Source organism: Podarcis pityusensis, assembly GCF_964106645.2.
Source record: "Podarcis pityusensis genome assembly, chromosome: 4".
Classification (NCBI taxonomy): Eukaryota; Metazoa; Chordata; class Lepidosauria; order Squamata; family Lacertidae; genus Podarcis; species Podarcis pityusensis.
Genome location: NC_138027.1, coordinates 58,743,323 through 58,757,838, shown reverse-complemented (window position 1 = coordinate 58,757,838; position 14,516 = coordinate 58,743,323). Strand labels below are relative to the sequence as shown.

Here is a 14,516-nt window from a genome sequence, read left to right as displayed (position 1 = left end):
AGCTGATTAAGATTCTGTAGCCTTTTAGAAGTGTTAATAGGAGGGGGGTTATTGGTAATCTTCGGATAAAGGGTGGTATAGTAAGTAAGTAAGTAAGTAAGTAAGTAAATAAATAAATGTAATATCCATAATAAACAATCTAAAGTTACTTCACAGTGTGTCCTACCTCAGGATTGCTGTGACTGTTTCTCTTTTTGTTACATTATTTATCTTGAGTATTGCTTTCTTACTACCTTATCAAACTGACGTCTTTTAAAACCAAAATAGAAATTTCCTCTGGCATTCTGTTAATCTAACAACAAGCAGAATGACATCCTAAACTTTTGTTGAAGTGCTTAGGCAGGATTGTAATTATAGAATGTTAAAATAATTTTGGTAATTTAGTGTACCAAGCACTAAACACGAAACATTTCTTACATTATTTCTTATTATTACAAGCAAAGCATTAAATACAGGAAATCTAAAAATACTTATTTTTAGCTCCCGGTATCCCGAACCACTACAAATGCTGACCAGGGCTGCTGGGAGTTGGGAAGACTGCTTTATACCCTACACGAGTGCTTTTTTTCATTAAAAAAATGTTTAGGGGTAATTTCATTTTGACTCAAGAAAGCCACCATTTTATAGTTCAAACTGGGAAAAATAGATACAGTACATGGGCAAATGTACAAAGATTCACAAAATGTTTAGGGGTATCCGTACCCCTCCACCCCCCCGACAAAAACACTGCCCTACACACTATACTCTTCCTTACCAGAACTGTCACATCCCAGAAAAATTCAACTGGTATTACCTTGGAAAGAACAATCCCATTTGAAATTTGTATTCTGAAAGTTTTGTCAGTAAACAACCTGCATTTCAGCTGATTTCCATGATTTTATAAGAATAAGAATGATATTGAAGAATTAATATTATTGCAGAAACCAGCAGCATTTGTACAGTGCTTTTGAGTGTTCAAACCATTGCTAATCTGTACAACACACTTGTAAAGTAGACTATGTTCCGAAAATAAATGTTAAAAGACCAAGGCTGAGAATAAGGGTTTAGTGCACGCTGCTAGCAAGAGATCATGCTTCTTCACTTTTCCCCTCAGATTTAGAATCATGCAGCACTACTTCAGTTAAATTTAAATATAAAAGCTCAACTGCAGATTCTTAAGTTCCTTACTAATAAGCTTGTATTTCATGCCACATTCGTTTTTTAAAAATTGAATTATTTTATTTCAAGAAATAAGGTACAAATCCCTCTGAAGGATTCTTCAGTGAGAACAGTTAAGTTAGTGTCAAAAAAACATTCAAGTCCCTCCTTCCTGCCTCTGGAAAAACTAAAACAAAATAATACAGTAGGATGGCATTACACATAGCAATATAGCTTAGTACTGCTATACAGCATCAACACATTCCTGCAACCTAGTGTGAGAAGGAGGCCTCTTCAGTTTCATAACTCTTCCACCTGACATATTCAAGACACAAGGATGCATGCGGAGACAAAGTAAACTAACTATGAACCTTTGCTTTAACACATGCTGCTATCTTCAAATGAGGAAGAGAAATCATGCTGATGCTGTACAGAAAATAAGAGGAACCATGCAAGTTTTAGAACAGGAAATATGACAGGGCAGTTATGCAAGTGGGCTACTGCTTCTATTAAGATTGAGGAACCAGTAGAAAGAAAGCCTTCCTGAATCTTTAATAGATGGCTCTTGAAAAATATAGTGCATAATGCAAAAATCTTGAAGTGAAAATGTATATTATGCAAAGTTGTGACTGACTTTCGGTGTACTATAGTACATTTTAGAGATCAGAGATAACAGCTAGTGGGAAATATGTCAATGTATTAATAGTGTTTGTGGGTGGGTAATCAGTAAGTGCTCCCTTTTGGTAACAGAACAACTTATCAAGACATGGCATGCAGTAAAATTAGTTAACTGAATTAATTATGTTCATATTATAAATATTATTTGAGAAAAAGAAAATTCATACAAACTGGGAACCACTTACAAGATACTGAATAGGAAAGAATATTCTAAACAATTTGGAGATGCATTTGTTACATCAACCTCAGGATTATTTTTTCATCACCTTAAAGGTTCCTTTACTCTTCCTAATTGTTTTTGTTACTTGATTCTGATTGGATTACTAGGAAGCTTCTATTTTTCCTTGCCACAACTACTCACCACAAAGAGTGGCTGGGGAAACCCAGCCAGGTGAGCAGGGTATAAATAATAAATTATTATTATTATTATTATTATTATTAGTCAGCTAGAAGGTGCAAAGGAATTGGGGACAAAGATAGAGATTTGCCTCAATTGTACTGAAGTATGATGGAAGTAAGAAAGTTAGAGACTTTTGCTGTTTTTAACTTCTCCAAATTTCAGTGTAAATAACTGAAACTACCTCTCACCTAAGCCGTTATTTATTAATTGAAGTACTGGCATACCACTTTTTATCCAGAAAAAGATCACAAAGAGGTTTACAAAAAAAACAATAATACAATATAAACAATAAACTTTAAACAACTGAAATAAAAACAGTGAGACATCCTACAATATCAAATTATCATAAAACCAACAGAATCAGACAGCATTAAAATGTAAAGATCCATAGATGAGAACAGATAATCATGTCCACCGTAAACCTGAGCAAGTTTTAAATGGTGACAAAAGCTCATCAAGGAGGTAGCTGTCTGTGCTAATAGGGGGAAAGTGTTTCATAATTGGGGTGCCAGCACTGAGAAGACCCTATCCTATGTCCCCACACTGTGAATAACATTAACATGAGGGACAAAAAGCAGGACCACAGGCACTGTTCTCAAAGCCTCAACAGGTTTGTGCTGGCAGAAGAATTCTCTCAGATACCCAAATCCCAAGTTGTTCAGAGCTCTATACATATCAAAAGCACTTTTACTTGAGTTAACTGAACTAATAGGCTGCCAGAGCACTTGCTAGAGGACTTGGGACAGAGATAGATTTCTTGCTCCCAATATGAATTGGGAAGCATAGCTCAGGGACAGAGTATATACTACAACCAACCCCAGGTTTAACCCCTGGAACAAAGGTTTTCAACCTTTTTGGGTCCACGGCTCCCTTGACCAACTACATTCTTTCTGTGGCACCCCTGTGGGGCTCAGAAGCCCAGTTATGTCACCCCTTGCCTGCAGAGCTGGCAGCTTCTCACCCTTTTTCAAACACCCTCCCTTGTGGAGTGTTCTATCAAGTCTCCTCTTCTCTCCCCTCTCCTTGGGAGTCCTCTGGGCAGCTGCAGCTGCCACCCCTGGTCTCTGAGCTGCCCCCCATGCCCCAAAGAGAGGTACCTCCTCACACTGTCCCACGGGCCTGGGAAGCACCCCCTGACCAGCACCAGAGGCACCATTCACATGGGGAGCTTGTAGCCAGGGCTGCTGCAACAAAGAGCTGTGCAGGCCTTTGGGAGGGAGAGACATGAGAGGGCATCAGAGGAAGGGAGGGAAGGAAGGAAAGGGACAGAGGTCAGTGTTGCCCATGACACCCTGACCATCATTCGAGGCACCCCAGGGTGCCATGGCACACTGGTTGAAAACCACTGCCTGGGATATCCATTACAGCTGATAAAGATTCCTGTCCGAAACCCTGGGAAGTCATTCCTGGTCAGTATAGGTAATACTGAGCCAGATGTCCTAATGGTCTGACATAAACTAAGGCTGCTTTCTATGTTCCTACTTCCTAGTCTGAGCTGAAGTTTATCTCTAAGGAAGACAAAGCAGGAATCTCTTCTGCTGTTTCTAACATTCTTCAAACATGTATTTTTTTAAGCTGTGGCAGGTAGACTACTGAGTAGTTCAGCTCCTTGGGAATCTTATTACATCAATCCTGCTTGACTCTGAACATTTCCTGCTTTGAAGGCCAGGGGGCGATAGTCACCCATATGTGGTGGTCTGACACCCAATGAAAATATCTCTTGTGCAAGTGGAAATTCTGGTTTTAGCAGAAGTGCTCTGTTGGATACCACCCACTATCAGAATACGTCTGACCGAAAGTCACTAGAGTAATGTTCTTTTAAATGGAAATACCTGAGGAGGTAGGGTCTTCAGAGAAGTCTGGCAGTTCTTCAGGGGGATCACCGTAGAAAGAATTGAATTTGTGGCTTGATACTGCTGCTAGTACTGCACCCTGAATAAACAAAAAGCTAAAGTCACAAAGTGCACTATCAGTAATGTTTTCCCCAATACTATAGATCCTAAAGCCATCATTTTAAGGCCAAAGGGGATTCTAAATTTAGCACTAGCAAAAATAGTTGCTTGCTTGTAACCTGTATTCAAATGGTCACCTATGAATTCAACACACCTTTGCAGAGCCAACTCTGTGGATATTTTAATAGCCATTCTAGGATGAATCAGTTGAATCAGAAACTGGTTTAAAGTTCTTTACTTTTGTGAAGTGTTTATGACTGAAACAAAGGATTGTGCAATACCAGAGTAACCATTAAGCTTTATTCTCTGTAGCACAATTTCAAGTAGTTATATGTTCTTCAGCTGACTGAAGTCCTGAACTCGGGCACAATTGGCCTATATAGCTGGGCCCTCTGATTGGCTGAATCGAAAACTAGGAGATGGTGGGTTATCCCACCCTCCTTTGCAGCTGGTGGGGGAATTCCCCAACAGCTGGCCACACAATGGAGGCCTTTGGTTCTGTGGCATTGAGGGCCTGCTGCAACAGGCTGCAACTGCTGCCCACCCAGAGACTGCGTAAATGGCCTATTACTGCTTCGCTCTGCTGAAATGCAAGTTGGGGACGTCAGCTTGCAAATACTGCATGTACTTGGGCACATTCTTTTCATGAAGATTCCCCCCCCAACAATCCCCCCCCATATCATTAAGGCCAACAACTTAGAATACTATTCTGAGAGTGATATTCAACTAAGTCATATTCAGAGTAACATATAAGTCTGGCATGGATATGACTAACATTGGCTATCACCCTGAATGTTATTTTGGTATATTTTAATATAAGTAGTTTGCTTGTTTTCTTTACCTTTAACTTCCTTCTTGCATTGAATTTCCTCAGCTGTTCCACAGTTTCTGGAAGGTGAATCTTGTATGCATAGCGATCACGTTCCTACAAATAAAATATTGGAAACAATGAATTAATATCATTTAGAACTGTATTCAGTAAGAGTAAGCTATTAACTCAAACACATGTTCAAAACAAACAAAAATCTCCTGAAAAATGTATGTTTGTAAGTTTTAATCTGAGCCAGGGCAATTCTCAGGAATCTTTTTTTTAAAAAAAAATATTTATCTCTCACAAAGTGTCTTGAGATAGCTCATAATCATTTAGAAAAATATTTAATAACAACTATTGGACAAACACACACACACACAAAACCAAGGAGCCATAAACAGAAAAACACAAGCTCAGAGTAGCAACTCAGAGGACCTTAAATGCCCCTGAAATAAAATGGTTCTTCACTGCTGCCATAAAGTTAGGAACAAGAATGTGAAATTACAGATAAACAGAAGAGAATAATTAAGGATGGTATTGTAGATTTTTGACAAATATTGGAACATTACAAAATACCCCCTTAGAATCCATCCCTGGGTGCCTTTTGACAGTTTGAGACAAACCTTCTCTGTGGCAAGACCACAATTACAGATTCCCTTATGAAAAAAGGTTAGTCGCATCCCTGATAGTTTTTAGGAATGATTTTTATTTTGTGTGTTTTTCTACAGTGTTTAGAACACTGACATTTTAATTTTTTCTATTCTTTTGGCTTCAAATATTAAATGTGCTCAAATATTTTTATAATGTTTTGTTTAATTATATTATTATTATGCCATCTGAGGGCTTTGTATCAATTCATACGAGTTAGCAACAGTCTTACTAAGATTTACAAACGTTGACAGATTTGGAGAGCTGCTGTTCTTTTACACCGTTTATACTGCTTACCTTCAGCCAAGGATGGTTGAGTGCCTCGTAAACAGTTATTCTTTCAGCTGGGTCCAGCATAAGCATACGTCGTACCAAATCTTTGGCACTTTCAGAGATATGGCTCCATTGTCTTGGATTCATCTAGGTCAAAAACAGTAAGTTAAGCTAAGGCACATAACAGGGGTCTTTACAACAAGAGTTGCAGAAGCATGCTGTAGATTGCTAAAAAGCTGGAAATGTCAATCCAAGTTAAAACATTTGTGCAGATTACTGCACAACTACATTTGTAAGAACTGAAACAGTTCACCAAGTAATCTACCAGATCAAGTCAATTGAATTCTCCAATATTTAAAAGTGCTGAACACTTTGAAACAGTGTAATTGCAAAATACTTCTCTATTTATTTCCGAATAACCGATCTTAGACCTCAGCAGCAAGGGCCTAACTTAACACTATGTACAATGCATATAAAGAAACTCTCTCAAGGGCATTAAAAAAAAAAGTAATAAAAGACAATTCAGGTGGTGGTGATTTAGAGTATAAGATATTTAACAAATCACCCACCCACCCATGTCACTTTCTCTCCTTCATGAACTCCAACAGTATATTTTATGTATTTGAAACTTCATGCACTGAAAACAGTAACAGCAGTAACAGGATTTGGTATGCAAAAGTGAGGGGTAGGGAAAAGGTTAAGTATCCCCCCAGAAAAGAAAAGAGCAATTAGGGTTTAATTACTCATATTTGCATGCAATATTTAGCTAGTTTCTAATAAATAATAATAATAATAATAATAATGTATGTATGTATGTATGTATGTATGCATGTGTTCAATACAAATAATATGTACGTATTACATAATTCAGCTTTTTTCCCAATGGAATCTGTTACCTAAGTTCAGGTTTCTGATTTCTGTGTGTGCATGTTTGAAGTGTACACATATACCGCCACTGAAATATAACACACACACTCAATACTCCTGCAAACTAAGGACAATTAACGAAAGATGGTTTAATTCCCTCCAAAGTAAAGAAAATTTCAGCAAGCCACAGATGGAAAACACCCAACTTTGTGCAGCTTTTATTATATTTAAAAATGGTTCAGAATCACTTTATAGAAAGTGTTTTTGTTGCTCTTCTTTAAAAAGAGCAGAGACTCCCCAGCTGATGAACTATAAACTAAAACCTAGTATTTGGCTTTGAAAACAGGTACTAGGAGTTTTCAAATGTCAGTTTTGAATGAAACTGTAAACTTGAAACTAGACTTTATTGTTAAACCACTGTGATTTGGAAACTATGTGGTTTCTAGCTCCTCCATGTTTTCTACAAAAGAAGAACTGAGTAGTAAGGAAACAAAGGACAGCTTACCCACAGAATGATTTTAATATGCTTTAATTTACGTGATTTAATGCCACCAACTTTATGTAAAAAGTGTTGTCATTGTTACCAAATGATATATGATTGCAACTCCAAAAATACAAACCAATTAATAAAATCAGAAAGGAGGTACAGTACTGTAAGAAGGCTCAATACTTGCAATGACCTTTTTAAAAAGTGAACACATTAAGAGGATTTATTTGAGCTCTTTAAAAATTATGGCACATTAACCTGGCTAACAACAACACTTCCAGTGCCATGGGGAAGGGAAGCACTACTGTAGACTTCAGTGCTTACCAGCAGGATCAGGGGAAATAATGCAACAACAAATGACTAGGGATGAAGACTGTACAAGTCAGGAGTCTGCAAACTCACTTGCCGTGCTTTTTGTGGCAAGTATCCATGATGAGTGTTACAGGTCCTTTCATAGTGAATGCCCATGACAAGTCCCAGCCCTCTTCCTGAACTTGGAGCTGGGAGAGGGGAACTACCCCTCTAGTTGTTCTGTACTTCCGCAGTGCTCAGAGTACAACTGTTCAGGAGACTGATTCATTCATATGTGGACAAACTCCAGGCTTTTTTTGATATTTTAATGCATCAAAATACATTTTACAAAAATGCAGACTTCCTTTTCCTTGAGAAAAGCAATTACTATAACGTACCTTGTATTTTCCTTTGATAATGCCTTCAAATAATCTTTCCTTTGTTCCATAAAAAGGCAAACAACCACTGAGCAGAATAAAAAGGATCACTCCACATCCCCACACATCTACAGGCTTTCCATATGGCTCTCTTTTTACTACTTCTGGGGCCATAAAATGAGGCGTTCCTACCCGTCCTGGAGGAAAATACAAAAACGACTTTAGTTTTCGAAGATGGAGCTATGATCTGAGCAGCTTCTACTTGGAAAAAGACATGGCGGCCTGTAACAGTTCTACCAGTGCAGTAACAGCCCATGACACAAGAAGCCTGGCTGATCTCAGTGGCCTGGGGCCTGGTAAATGCACCCCTTTTGTCTCTCCTCCTCCTTGCTTTGTCTCCACTGAATGTTACATGACATGAACACAGGTGTCCTGGCTTTAATTGAAGCAGAATAGCAAACTGACAACTTTTAAGGAGGGGCTTCAAACGCAGGCCTAGAAGGTTTTTCTCTCTCCCCCCCCCCCCCATTACACATGATTCATGGCAAGGCTAATAAGTAGCTCAAGGATTGTTTATTTAAAATGTGTTAAGACAGTCAAAAGACATTGGGGGAGGTGGGAAGGTGATGATAATAATAAAAAATTCTCAGGAAGGGAACATTCTCACCATGAATCCTCTTTCATTTTGACTGTCATGAAAACCCCTCCCTCACATACAACTATGAGAAGTGAAAGTGTTTTTAGGTAGTTCGTGCCTGAAATGTTAATTAGCCATTTTGAGCTCCATAGCACCTCTTTTGAAACACTTGCATTTCTTACCTCCAGCAACAAGTCCCGATTCCCCTAATTGAATAGCAACACCAAAACCACCAAGTTTCACAGGTGCCGAATTTTCCTTTGAGGCAAGTAGCACACAGTGCGGCTGAAATGACAAAAACCCCTCTGATATTTAATTTAAAAAGACATTTTTTTGTATAAACAAAACATTATGACAACAGAAAATAGGCTTATGTCTTTACAACAATCACAAGCACCATATAAATGGCAAAGTATTCTTGGTGTAGGACTTCAACAGAGTTAGCTAGGCTTTAGGAATTCACAAAAATACAACACACATTTGGTAATGGTATTAAGGCTAGAAGGAATGTCAGTTGACATTAATGGATGCATCAGCTGAATAGAACCATTGTTTTGGCATGTGATATCGGGGCAGCTGAAAGTGGGAATTTGTTGAGAAAGTAATTTTGTTATTCTTGTAAATTTCTGTTCTACCACCAAGGAGTGAAGCACCCAAAACCTGTTAGATTTCAATCCAGGGATGGCAAGCCTCCTTTTGATGTCATATGTGATGTCATGTTTAGGGTAGGGAGACATACATTGAATTGGCTACACAACTGAGCACCCTCTGGCGAACTCAATCCTGCAGCCTATCCCTGTAGAAAGCAGGGCTGAAGTTAGCTGATGGGCAGTAAGTTCAATCCTACTGGATTGGCTGTCTGCCTGAATTCCCTGTAGGGAACTCAATTGCAAAGCTGGTCTTTGTAGATAGCAGCTTGCTACTTTGCTGGCAACTCCCATCATGTTGCGGTTTGCAAGTGCCTGACAACCAGGTGGTTGGTGGGTGCTTGGGACATGTTGCACAAGGAACTTTGACAACCCACCTGTCAACTGTCTAGTATCAGGTGGTTTCTTGCCCACCTGTTAAAGATGGCCTATGGGGCCAAGGAATGATAACGATCTGGCCCCTTGAGTCAAAAAGGTTTCCCACTCCTGTTCTAATCCCTCACAAGAGTTTCACTGAGTTTGTTATTCAACTTAACCGGATTATTCTTCCACTACTCTGGTTTAGTTTTCTGTGTAGCACAAGCTCAACCAATGCGGAATATGTTCACGAGGAGAAGGAAGATTCTGTGTAAATAGTCAGCCTAACCTATGTTTTCCAGAGGTATCCGGCTACTTCATTATTGGCATAAATACGACCGTTCACAACAAGGGAATGGTTACTTTGTTAGGTTTCCCTACACTGATGGTATGGTGTATTTATAAAAATAGGTTTAGATGACAAATGGGACAGCACATTTATGCAATGTAGGGGCACACTGGTCACAAGAAATGCTGCATGTAAACATATTTCAGGTAACATCTTATCAAATTTTCTTAATGCCAAGAACCTCAAAAAAAGAGAATAAAGTTAAAACACAGATTTTTATTTTCATTTGTTTGTGGTGGAGGACTTGTGTGTTTTTGTGATCAACAGAACACATTCAACCAACAGAAGCGTTATTTCCCTAAACTTATCTGATTTTATTCCTAATGAAAATTTCTTGTTAGTTCACCAGAGCAAATCCAAATTTCAATACAATAAAAGGCAATTAGCCTATTGCCTATTTTTGTAGAGAAGTCTTTAACTGAACTTTAGGAGCAAAAATAGAAATTTCTGTGTCAACTTGCATACCACACTTCTGGCTACCTGCAGCTAGTGCAAAAGGCATTGGTTCAACTGCTTACTGGGACTTCTTAAAGATACCATCTTATCAGGAGGTCTGTTCCAAACAATGTAGGAATCAGGCCTTTAGTGTGGTGGCACCTATTCTTTGGGGCTCCTTCCTATTATATATCAAAGAGGCACTGTCCCTATTATCTGGTGCAAAAACAGAATTTACTAAAACAAGCAACACACTTGTTTTGAGCTGGAAAACTCTTGCAAAATTCTATTCGCATGAATTCTTCTGTACCTTCTTTAAAATAAATAAATAAATGAATGAATGAAAAGCTCTTATAATATGTCTAATTCCTTACTGTTAAATTACCTTTTCACAACAAGTTCTCATTTTGACTATGTTTGATTCAGTAGTACCCCTTACTGTTTTACACCTAGCAAACGTTGACAAAACCAGTGCATATTTTGTCCATCCACTCCTGTGACAATACTCCTCTGTCAATCACATCTAACCTATCCGCTGCAAAATTCACCACACACAAACAGTGATCTCATTTATCTCAGCTGCCCGTCCTTAGGTTGCCAAAATAGCACGATCATGCACAAAGAGGAGGTATCAGCAGACTTTGGGGAACTACAAGTTTTGCAGAGGCACGAAAAATATTTAGGGGAGGGAAGTTGCATTCTGAGGTGGACATACCATTATCGATTTGACATTTTATTTAGACATTATAACAACAATCAGAGGAATAGCTTAAATGGAAGACTGAAGTATGAAATTTGACAGCATTACTTAGTGCCTGGAAAAGGATTGTAGGCAATATTTCTTTCACCGAAAAAGTAATTGTCTCTCAATAATCACTAAAACATTGGAAGTAGGTCCAGGAAAACACACTACCCAACCACCCTGTAAAATATCCCTTTCTGCTGCCTTAACTCTGATTAAGCTTTGCCTCATCAGCAAGCTAAAATCATGGTTAGAGCTAACTGGGATTTCTTTTTAAATGTGCTTTTGTTTTCAGCTATGGCAGCTCTCTTATTAGGATGTGTTTCTGCATTCCCCTGTATTTAGTGCTCATATTTTGTCCTCCACCATATCCCAATGTGTGTTTATATATACCTGCCATTCCCGCGGTGCATCTTCATGCATCAGAGATTACTATTACACATAAAAGCTCATCACCATCCCCCAATCCTCCTACAGATATCTGGAGGAAAGCACGAAAGACTAAAATAGCTGATGAAGCTGATTCTTACCAGTTTAAAAGAACCCTAGTCACAACTTTCTAATAAGACAGACTTCCTTTCCTTCCTTCCTTCCTTAAACACAAGTTCTGAAAACAGAATTCAGTAGAAAAGACTCCGTCACTAACCCAAAAGTGAGTATTTCCTTTTATTATAGTTCAATTTTTCTCATATGTTAAGTGTAGAAAAATAGTTTTATATTTCTAGTGCAACTTTCTTGACAGATGAGAAAGCACTTTTCTCAAGAACATATTCTACTTTTCTTTAGCATTTTTTTCTTTCCTTTTAAAAAGGCAGAGAAATGTTAAGACTGCCACCTGGATAACATTCACAAGCAACTTTATCAAAGTAGTAGCATATATTTGAAACAAAAGGCAGTTTAGGATTTGCTGCCGAGGAAGTGTGAATATAGCACAAGCTCATTCATGGCTATTGAGGAGTAAGCCCCTCTGAGCTTAATGCTGCTTGCTTCTATTAAGAGAGAGAAAGAGAGGGAGAGAGAGAACACGAACACACACACACACAAAGTATAAATATATAAAATGTGATATAAATATATAAAAGATCTTAGTTCCATTTCTAACATTTCTTTGCCTAAACCAGGTGTGGCACCCATGGCTCTCCAGAGACTGTCGGGCTCCCATCAGCCTCAGCCACCACAGACAGTGGGGAATTCCAAATAATTATATTTGGTATGTAAACAAGATCTGCCTCTTACATTCCTAAGATACTACTTAGCTAATATCAAGGCACATTTTGTATTTTTGATTTTTTTTTAAACCACAGTTTGTTTGTTTTTAATGTGCCAAAGAAGACTTTATGTACTATTTGTTTATCACCACTTGTTATCAATGCAATCATCTAAGCACTGGGGATACTGGATGGATATCAGATTTTATAGGAAGCCTACTTTTTGTTCTTTCCTTACTTTAAAAAACGAGGAGAAATAAAAGGAGCAAAATGTTTTCATAAACAAAGCAGTTATAATTGCAAACTTGTTCATAAATAGTTTCTGGGCGAAGACCCTATTTTGCTGATTTTATGCATGACTAAAGTAAGGCTTATGACAGAAAAGCTTCTGAGTTTGCTTGAAAAGTTAATCAAGTTAATTCCACACTGTACATGTTGCACTGTCTTCTATTTTATTCCAGGCAAAGTGTAAGTGAAGATTTATTAAGAATTTTGACTTCCATACCGTATGCACAAGAAAACCCCAGCGAAGAACATGAATTTTTCACTTGCTGAAAATGAAACTGGAAAAAGCTTCACAGAAATGCCTGTTACTTACTGTGATACGGAAGAGAAATCACTGTCTTTAACTCTACTATTTTCATATTCAGTCATTTTTGTAATTGGATTGGTTGGAAATATTACTGCCCTGTATGTTTTTCTGGGCATTCCTTGCAAAAAGAACTCTATCCATGTTTATTTGCTTAATGTTGCCATCGCAGACCTCCTACTGATCTTTTGTCTCCCTTTCCGAATATACTATCACATAGCCCAGAACAAGTGGCTGTTGGGCTTGATTTTTTGCAAGATTATAGGAAACTTATTTTATATGAACATGTACATCAGCATCGTACTGCTAGGGCTTATTAGTTGGGACCGTTATGTAAAAATTAACAAATCTATGCAACGCCCTAGAGTGTTAACAGCAAGACGAAGCGTATATTTGTGTTGTACGCTGTGGACAGTTGCAATAATGGGATTTATACTGATGGTTGTTCAGTCTACCAGGAGGGAAGATAAACATTCATCAAAATGTTTCCATTACAGAGAAAAGCGAAATGCAAAAGTGGAAGCAGGTGTTAATTATATTCTTGTTATAATATTTTGGATTGTTTTCATTCTACTGATTCTGTCGTATGTTAAAATTGCAAACAATCTTCTGAAAATTTCTAAGAAGAGAACAAGTTTTCCTAATACTAGAACATATGTTGCCATTGCAAGGAAATCTTTCATAGTACTTATCATTTTCACATTATGCTTTGTTCCTTATCATATATTCAGATTAATTTATATCACTTCACAACTACAAAAAACCTCTTGTTACTGGCAACAGAGCATTCACAAATACAACGAGATTACACTAGTCTTCTCATCATTTAACAGCTGCTTAGATCCAGTTATGTATTTCTTAATGTCCAGAAGTGTCCGGAAAACTGTACTTCAACTGATTTGTAAGCGACTTCATGTGGATTCAAGTGTGAATGAGAGTACTTCAGAGACAAAACAAGGACATTCTTTTCAAGATAATTCAGAAATCCCAAGTCACCATTCCAGAATGCATCTTAATAAGATTAACAATTAACATATATTTCTGCTCAGAAGTAACTTCCATTTGAGTTCAGTGAGGGAATAGGATTGCAGCTTATAGTTAACAAATCCTGTCAAGACAGATAACATTTTTGCAAGATCTTAGTTTTAGTTACTCTCATGCAGAACTTCCTTAAGAATTCGCTTTGGTAGCCACATATATAATTTGGTAATAGCTAAGACTTTTAAATTTAAGATTAAGATTTCTGAGATGAAAAGTAGTAATAGCTGTGGATGCAGTAGACTTTGAAAGGGTGTGTGTGTATGGTGTATTAGAAACAGAAAGTAATCTCCCCACAAGACTCTTGTGTATGTAATTATGTTTGCTAGCATTAATTCTCAATAACATTTTATAACTGTACTGCATACTATAGACTTACATTAATTAAAAACTATTTGTGTCAATGGATTCCAAACTATTGTATCTATATACCGTACACATGCAGACAAGTATCTCAAATATTACAAAACAAGTTTAGTGTGCTCACTCAGTTCTTTTCATTTAACATAAAACATAAAATAAAAATTACCTTATAAAACAGGAAGAAAAAAATGATAAGAATCTAGCAGAGTAAATATGCTTAGAATTACACT

At 37.6% G+C, this 14,516-nt stretch overlaps 2 protein-coding genes across 14 annotated transcripts in view; one reads left to right on the top strand and one right to left on the bottom strand.

Moving 5' to 3' along the window:
- The window catches only part of CASK (calcium/calmodulin dependent serine protein kinase), a 121,666-nt gene that overhangs the window by 46,921 nt on the left and 60,229 nt on the right, over nt 1-14,516 (bottom strand). For all 13 annotated transcript variants that reach the window (XM_081003730.1, XM_081003729.1, XM_081003734.1 and 10 more), the window contains 5 exons: nt 8,741-8,843; nt 7,943-8,118; nt 5,924-6,046; nt 5,009-5,092; nt 4,048-4,147 (listed from right to left, as the gene is read on the bottom strand). In XM_081003730.1, the coding sequence (XP_080859856.1) occupies nt 4,048-4,147; nt 5,009-5,092; nt 5,924-6,046; nt 7,943-8,118; nt 8,741-8,843 (586 nt within the window). The remainder of the gene's footprint in view (nt 1-4,047; nt 4,148-5,008; nt 5,093-5,923; nt 6,047-7,942; nt 8,119-8,740; nt 8,844-14,516) is intronic.
- Nucleotides 11,480-14,331, top strand: GPR34 (G protein-coupled receptor 34). Its single transcript, XM_081003784.1, has 3 exons — nt 11,480-11,740; nt 12,210-12,298; nt 12,758-14,331. The coding sequence occupies exon 3, from the start codon at nt 12,805-12,807 to the stop codon at nt 13,915-13,917; it is 1,113 nt and encodes a 370-aa protein (XP_080859910.1). The 5' UTR covers nt 11,480-11,740; nt 12,210-12,298; nt 12,758-12,804; the 3' UTR covers nt 13,918-14,331.

Excerpts from the sequence above, each read along its gene's own strand:
- GPR34 (XM_081003784.1), top strand. The coding sequence starts at position 12,805 with ATGCACAAGAAAACCCCAGCGAAGAACATGAATTTTTCACTTGCTGAA.